This window comes from Platalea leucorodia (assembly GCF_965183815.1).
Source record: "Platalea leucorodia genome assembly, chromosome: 19".
Taxonomy (NCBI): Eukaryota; Metazoa; Chordata; class Aves; order Pelecaniformes; family Threskiornithidae; genus Platalea; species Platalea leucorodia.
The window spans coordinates 8,709,989-8,718,254 of NC_138841.1; the positions used below are offsets into that span (position 1 = coordinate 8,709,989).

The window sequence follows — 8,266 nt, forward strand, 5'->3', positions numbered from 1 at the left end:
GGAAGGATGCAGTTAAGAGGTACAGGGAGGACCCAAGTGGGATTGCGAAAAGGTTTGAGTGGATTACTAAGAATTTGGACCCGGATTGGAAAGGTGTGGACCTTCTCTTAGATGCTATGACGGAAACTGAGAAGCAGCTTGTGTTAAAGGCAGCCCGAGCTCATGTAGCCCAAAGGCCGTTAACTGGTCTGCTCTGTATGCTATCAAGCAGGGGCAGACCGAAACGCCCACGGAGCTTTTAGATCGCTTACGGGCTGCTGTGAGACCCTTTATTACCATGGAACCGGAGTCAGAAGCTGCCACACAGCAGCTGGTGTATCTCGGGGTTTGGGACAATCCACTAATGATATCAAGAAGGAAACTTCAGAAACTTAGGGAACCAGATATAAGGACTTTAGAGAAGTTGCTGGAGGAAGCGTGGAGAGTATATTGGAAGAGGGAGGGGGAGGCCAGAAGGAAACTAGGAAAGGAGATAGTGGCTGCGTTAGCTCAGCAAAATTTGGAAAGCACGCAAACAGGAGGAGCTGGGCAAATAGGGAGAGGCATGAACAGCAGAGGAAGGGGTAGTTTGCGATATAATCAGTGTGCTTATTGTAAAGGGTTCAGACACTGGAAAAAGAATGCCCCCAGCAGACAATTTGAAGACTGTGGCAGAGCTGACATCGAAGAGAGCATCCCCAGCTCCACCTGCATGCGGAGGTTCCTGTCCGAGGAAAAAGACAAATGCCCGTTGCCCACCGTCCCCACGCCGCGGGAGCCGAGGCGGGCAGCAGTAGCCTGAGCGGCGGCCCTTGCCAGAGGACGGGCCGTCCCAGCAGCAGCGAGAGAGGCCAGCACAGCTGGGCTGCTCCCAGCGGGCCCCCCCCCTCCTTTCCCCATCCTTTGCCTTACAGGCCTGCAGTGGGAGCAAGCTGGCAGCAGCAGACCCCCGCCTCGGGAAGCCCACCCGGCAGCACAGCCCGATTCTCAGCCCGCCCCTCTGAAAAGGGGCTTTAGAGTGTAACTATAAAAGTCGTAACTCTTATAAAAAAAAAACCAACCTATTCAACTAAGGAGTCTTGCAATCGCTCAGCGAAGGACAGTTCCTGATATGAACAAAAACTTGTCCTAAAAACCAGCTGAAACCGACCCTGCAGTTCGGACAAGAGTCAAGGAGCACCTGAGTCTGCGCAAGAACAAGGGGTTACTAGCAGTGACGAAGAAGAGCCCTCAGCCTTCATCCCCGCGACTCCCTGCGACCACCACCAGGAGGCACCGTGCAAGCGCAGTTGGGAGGGTTTATGGAAACGACCTCTGGGGGCTCATTTTAATACGAAGCGGGGACAGGTCATGCATATGTCTAGGCGTAGTGGGAAACCTTATGTATATGTAACACTTTCTTGTATAAATCCAAGACAAGCCCCCACGTGTGCACGCACGACTTTGGCGGGATGACACACACACCCCCCCCCCCCCTTCGTGCTGCCCAGCGCTAAATAAACTTACCTACTTTACAGCCTTACGGGTTGTGGAGTCTGTTTCCACACATCAGTTTGGCAAGCCAGGCAGGAGAGTCTCTGCTCGACCACGGGATCGAGTGCGGAGCGGACACTCCTGGGCGCGCCCCGAGCATCTTCCTCGGACGAGCCTCCGCTGCCAGCCGCTCACCGCGGGAGCAGACAACAAGCTCCTGAAGCTGCGGATTAAACGGTATGTTTTACAAGAAGGGCCAGTAAGTCGTACGCTTGGCCGGGGCTGCTGGTAAACCGCGCAGAGACGTCTGGCGTGCAGCATAGTCCCCGTAGGGGAGGAGGGTACCCCGGCCGATAGAGCGGCCAAGGAGATTTGCTGACCGATAGAGCGGCCGCTAGCGATCTTGGGCGTAGATCGAACAAATCTGAGGTCACCGCTGCATCCCGGTATCGGGAGCCAGGACAGACCTGCTAATGATTGTATAAGAAGCGGGAGAAGGGTAAGCGGACCTGTCACAAAAAAGTATTTAAATCTTTGCAGCTGCTGAAGGGATATCTACTGGAGTGATAATTATCTGTTTCATTTACCCGGGTATTGCATATATTATATGTTCGTATTTTATGTATGTATTGTATGCAAAAAATTTGTGTGTACGTGTGTCTGAGATGCAGCATCGCTGTGAAGTGAGTGCGGAGTCCTGATCCGCGGTTTCCTTGTCCCGCGAGGGAAACGGCCGGAGACGGACGAAGCGAAAGAAAAAGGTGGTAAGGATGTAAAACAGTAATTCTGTAACCCTCTGAGTGGTAAAGTGTGGACCGTGGAACTAACTGGCCCCTGGCCCCTGGCCCCACCCTGCCCCGCGGCAGACACCTCCCAGAGGCCATTCGGGGAGGGGGCACGGGCTGCTGTCCCCCTCCACGGCCCCCCCCACCTCTTCCCTGGCACTCCCAGGTCTCCCGACCCCTCTCTGCCCCACACAGCTGCTCCCATCAGCCAGGCAGGATCGCGCCTCAACGTCCCGAGGGGGCCAGTCTCAGGCCCCAGGGGCTTGGCCTCCCCATGCAGAAAAACCGCCCCGTGCAGCAGGGCTCGGCTCCGACCCTGCAGCACGAGGCTACCGCCCCCCCTTAAAGCCCCTGCTGCACACTGCCTTTTGGCTGCGAGAGTGAGCCAGGCTTTCCGCCGAGACCCGTCCCCACAGAAGGGGGGCTTTGCAAGCCACGGGGCTCTTCTTCAGAAAACTTCTGTCGGCTTCCCCAGGCTGCTCCGCACCCCACTGACCGTGCTAGGCCACGTCCGTGCTACCAGCCCAACCTGATGCCCCGGGCACATGCCAGGCTTCCTACCTACTCGTCTGGCAGCGGCTCGGCCCCGCTGCCTCCCCTGCTGGCTGTTGGCCGGCCTCGTTCCCCAAGGAGCCTTGGGAGGGCCCTTGGCGTCTTCTCTCGGGGGCCTTTCTCCTCGCCATCTCTGGGCAAAGGCAGGCTCCCCGCTCCACTCTTCCCCCTCAGCCCCAGCAGTGTGGCCTGCCCAGGCAAAAACAGCTCTGGCAGCAGCCCCATGCTGCCGCACAGCAGGAGCGCGCCTGCCCAGGGCAAGAGCCACACGGCAGCTGGGGGCTCCTTCCCCACGCACCACAGGGCTGTGCGGGCGGCCAGCTCTGACCTCACACTGGTGGCTCTGACATCACACTGGGAGAGGCATGCGGCCTCAGTCAGAACCTGAGAGCAATGAAGTGAGAGAGGGTGTTGGGACCGTTAAGTGTCTAGTCATGTTTAGAGCCCCAGTGTCTGTGGGGCTGTGAAAGTGCTCCCAAGGGAAGGTTAAGGTCAGAAACAGCTTTTAGTCCTGGCACCTTTGGTGTGGGTGAAATTGCCGTCTATTTGCAACTTCAGAGCTGGGCTCTGGCTACAATGAGCCGGAGACAGAGAGAGTTTTGGACTTTTAGGAGGGCAGGCAAGCGCAGAGGCCCAGTGTTTGTGGGCCTGTGTCATGGTTTAACCCCAGTCAGCAACTAAGTGCCACACAGCCGCTCACTCACTCCCCCCTCTCCAGTGTGATGAGGGAGAGAATCGGAGAACAGTCCTTGACTGGTGTAAGCACTACTTAGCAAGAACTAAAACATCAGTGTGTTATCAACATTATTCTCATACGAAATCCAAACACACCACTACACCAGCTGCTAGGAAGAAAATGAACTCTAGCCCAGCTGAAACCAGGACATTTTGCTATTGTCCTGAGCACTGTTTTTATTATAGTTACACGGCTAATTTTTCTAAAAAGAAGCATATTTTTCAGGTGTGGTCTTCAAGAAACTATGCAGATTAACAAGTATATAAAGAAAAGCTAGGTCCCTGGGGCCATTGCCACTGCCTAATTCTCTTCCTGTTCCATTATTTACGAATATATGCCTCTAGGGATACTAAATTTGATACGAGAGCAACCCTTACACAATTCATACTTTTGGGGGGGAAAAGATACACACATCTTCCCATTGTGACGCTAACAGGTAGAACTTTACCTCCGCCAGCTGGAAGAGTGCCAAATTCCTACAGTGCTTTACTGGCTCAGGCCTTGACAACCGGGAAGTACTTGATGAGATCTAGGTCTTAAATGAACAGAGAAAATAGCTCAGTGGCACACAGGAAAGACTGAAAGGAAGGGAGAAAAAAAAAGCTGCTTATGGCTTGGATGGGCGTGCTCTTTGCTGGGTAAAAAACTGGCTGCATGGCCGGGCCCAAAGAGTTGTGGTGAATGGAGTTAAATGCAGCTGGTGGCTGGTCACAAGTGGTGTTCCCCAGGGCTCAGCACGGGGCCCAGTCCTGTTTAATGTCTTTATCAATGATCAGGATGAGGGGATCAAGTACACCCTCAGTAAGTTTGCAGATGACGCCAAGTTGGGTGGGAGCGTTGATCTCCTGGAGGGCAGGAAGGCCCTACAAAGGGACCTGGCCAGGCTGGATTGATGGGCCAAGGCCAACTGTGTGAGGTTCAACAAGGCTCAGTGCCGGGTCCCACGCTTGGGTCACAACAACCCCATGCAACGCTACAGGCTGGGGGAAGAGGGGCTGGAGAGCTGCCCGGGGCAAAAGGAGGGGGTATTGGTGGACAGCCAGCTGAATATGAGGCAGCAGTGTGCCCAGGTGGCCAAGAGGCCAATAGCATCCTGGCTTGTATCAGAAATAGTGTGTCCAGCAGGACTAGGGAAGTGATCGTCCCCGCGTACTGGGCACTGGTGAGGCCACACCTTGAATCCTGTGTTCAGTGTTGGGCCCCTCACTACAAGAAGGACACTGATAGAGCACAAATTGCTACTTAGCACGGAAGGTAAGTGTGGGCAGGGGCACAACCGGTGCAGGTACTTTAAGAAGAGATACCAGATCCATCCCAGACACCAAGGGAACTGCCTTTTATACTGTTCAACTTGTGTCAGTTATTTTTGTTGCAAATGACACCCCTGATTAATGTTAGACCTAGGTACAGTACCAATTGCTTTGCCATTGACACACATACCTACCACGCACTGTTTAGGTGCAGCCTCACTCCAGGCTGCTGAACATCCTTGAAAAGTAAGACTAGCTAACATGCATGTCTAATTACTGATCATCAGTGAGCTACTGCGGAACCGCACGTTTTAGCGGTGTCCATGAGCTCGTTTCCTGGCACCTACTCAAGTTCTTCTTTGATGGGTAAGGAAAAGCCAGCAGCCACAAGCCCTTACCAAGACTGCATCTTGCAGCACAGAACACAATTCCTGCCTACTACCACATGGCTCTGGCACTTTCCTTCTTGGGCGCTGTAAAATGAACTGAAACAATTCAGTGCGCTGGTATTTGTCTTACTCTTTAAAGGACTTAGCAGTGAATTTCAAGAAACAGACTGTTATCAAGAGGAACTATACAAAGTATTACATTGCTCAACTGACAGTATAACTGACAGGACAGGTCGTGGGGGCCTGGGGCTGCGGGACAGGCCTCAGGGGAGGTGCTGGGGCCGGGGCAGCTGCAGGGGCCGAGCGGGGCCGGGGCGGCTCCGGGGGGCTCTGGGAGTCGGGCTGCCCAGTGCCTGTGCCCGGAGGGGTTCGTCTCCATCTCCTTCCCCTCCCCAGCTCTTGGGTCAGTCCCAGGGCTGCCCCAGCCGGGCCCGGCTCCAGCCTGGAGCTCCGCCCGCCACCCGCGGGGGGCCAGCAGGCAGGAGACACCCCCCTGCCCACCCAAGGGCCTCACTCACCTCACGGGCAGCCCCAGGCCTCACCTGAGCCGGGCCGCAGCTGGAGCTGCACCTCCCGAGACCAACACGGCTGCCGGGAAGGTGAGCGTGGGGCCATGACGGCTCCGGGCATGCCCTGCTAACCAACATGGCCGCCCGGCAGCCCCATGTCTCAGGACTACAGCTCCCGGCATGCCGTGCTAACCAACATGGCCACCTGGCGGACACGTGCCCCAGGACTACACTCCCGGCATGCCACGGGGCGCAACTGCCCTGCTGTCTGACCCTGCGCGGCCACCGTCCCCCGCCCCGGCTGCGCCCTGCCCCACGAGCAGGCCCCATGGCCGCCTGCGCGGGGCTGCGCTGGCCCCAGAGCCCCGGTGGAGAGGGAGGAGGAGGGGGAGAGGGGGACAGAGCGGCGGAGAAGGGTGGGGCAGGGCGGTGGGGTGGCTGGAGAGGGACAGGAGCAGGACAGAGGGACAGGAGATGGACAGAGGGATGGTGGGAAAAAGGGGTAGCTGGGCGGGGAGTGGAGAAAGGAAAAATAGTGGTGAGGAGCAGAAACAGGGACAGAAGGAAGGAGATGGAGGGCAAGTGAAGAACATGGCGCAGGAAGAAAAGTAGTGCTAAGCAGCAGGACAGAGGGACAGAGAGAGAAGAGGGGCAGGAAGAAGAACAGAGGGATGGACAGACGCAGAAAGGGCAAGGGCACGGGACGAGGGGGCGGAGAGACAGAAGAGTCAGCAGGAGGGCAGAGTGACAGAGAAATGGGACAGGGAACAGGACAGAAGGACAGAAGGCAAAGGGTGAGAGGGAAAAGAAAGGGGAGAGGCAGGGGCAGAGAGTGGGACACAGAGCAAGGGAACAGACACTCTCTGTTTCTGGAGCCTCCCAGTGTTGAATGGAGTCTCTCTCCCTGGCCTGCTGAGTACAGCCAAAGTCCAGAAAGAAAACTGCGGACGTCCAGGGATTCCTCCCACCCCAAAGGTGCCAGGACCAAAAGCTCTTGCTGCTTTTGCAGGAGCACGCCTGCCCAGGGCAAGAGCCACACGGCAGCTGTGGGCTCCTTCCCCGCGCGCCACAGGGCTGTGCGAAAGGAGCTGATTTTCCCCTTCCCCTGCTTCTTCCTGGTAACCCCTTCCTGTGCCTCCCCTTTCTCTATCGGTTCTTCCAGGAGCCCCTGTTAAAGCAGCACTCCATCTCCCCTCTCTTAGGTGTTCCCTTCGAACCTGTCGTGCCTCTTTTTCCTTCTCTCTATTATGGAAAAACATCCACGCTACCTCTAACACCTTTCCCAAATCCCTTGAGTCTGCCCCTTCGAAGTTTTGGAGTTTCTTTCTTATAGCTGGGGCCGATTGTCTCATAAAGACAGAAGCCAACTGAACGGCCTCTCCTGGTTTTTCAGGGTCTAGATTCGTCTGTTTCCTGGCAGTGACTTTTAACCGCTCCAGGAAGGCAGATGGGGGTGCGTTTGGTTCTTGCTTAACCTCATAGCATTTGCACCAATGGATCGCTTTTGCCATAGCGTGCCTTATGCCAAATAGTACCCAAAAGCCCCTGGGGTCCCAGCTGCTTAGGATCGCCCCCCGCGTCTGCGGCAGGGAAAGTTGGATCTGTCGTTCCCTGCAGGTCCCCATTAGCCTGTGCCCCTTCTACCTCTTTCCGAGCCGTGTTTCATACCACCTTCTTCTCAGTACCGTCTAACAACGTCTCTAATATTACCTGTACATCATTCCAGTCAGGGGCTTGGGTCCTGATTATAGTTTCCAAAACTTTAGCCCCCCTTTCTGGCTCTTCCCTATCGATACCCGTCGTTTCCTTCCAGGACCTCAAATCCGTTCTTGGGAATGGCACTTTAACGCTTACTGGCCCGTTATTTCCGACCGCTTGTCGGAGACGAGCTTGTAAAACCTCTCCCGCTTCCCCTTGTCGTCCCCTCGTTCTTCCTGCCATCGCACTAAATCCTTCTGCTCCACCAAGTCGCCCGTAGCCAGGTCCATAGCCACTTCCTCCCGCGCTACCACCCTCACCGGCTCGCCTACGACCGCTTTCTCTGACTTTGCTCACACGACAAATAGCATCACCGGCGTCAGGATTCTCTCCCAACCTCTGCCGGGGAGCAGCCATGAACTCTAGGTCATCTTCTTCCTCCCGTCCGCATTTCCAACATCTCTTCCCCATTCTACAAGCAGAACACCATCGTTTTAAATTCCTGCCCCTCCCCTTTTTTTCTAGAGCCAAGATCAGAGGATCCTGTGGGATTATTCCGCATTCCTTCTGCCATCCCGGGTGGTTTCTTAGTGTGAAAAATAAATGCACGCATGGTACTTCATCCCATTTACCCTCCCGCCTGCAAAGTACCATCAGTTGTACTATAGTAGTATATCTTAGAGTTCCATTCTTTGGCCATTTTTCCTGATCTTTGAGACTATACATTGGCCACCAATTGTTACCATATTCTAGAAGCCGTTTCCGAGTGAGAGGCTCCCCTCCCAATTTCCTCCAATGTTTCACGATACGTCCTAGGGGAGATCTTTTCCGAATCCCCCCTTCCGCAGCAGGCTTAGTACCCGCCATAAAAGATACAGCAACACCAAACAGAGAA

General features: G+C 55.3%; 1 protein-coding gene across 1 annotated transcript in view; it reads right to left on the reverse strand.

Moving 5' to 3' along the window:
* Nucleotides 1-7,742, reverse strand: part of LOC309598919 (sperm-associated antigen 4 protein-like) — a gene marked incomplete at both ends in the record, with an annotated part of 134,730 nt that extends 126,988 nt beyond the window's left edge. Inside the window, one exon of the mRNA XM_082329947.1 lies at nt 7,729-7,742. Coding sequence (XP_082186073.1) covers nt 7,729-7,742 — 14 coding nt within the window. The remainder of the gene's footprint in view (nt 1-7,728) is intronic.
* Nucleotides 7,743-8,266: the final 524 nt, after the last annotated feature.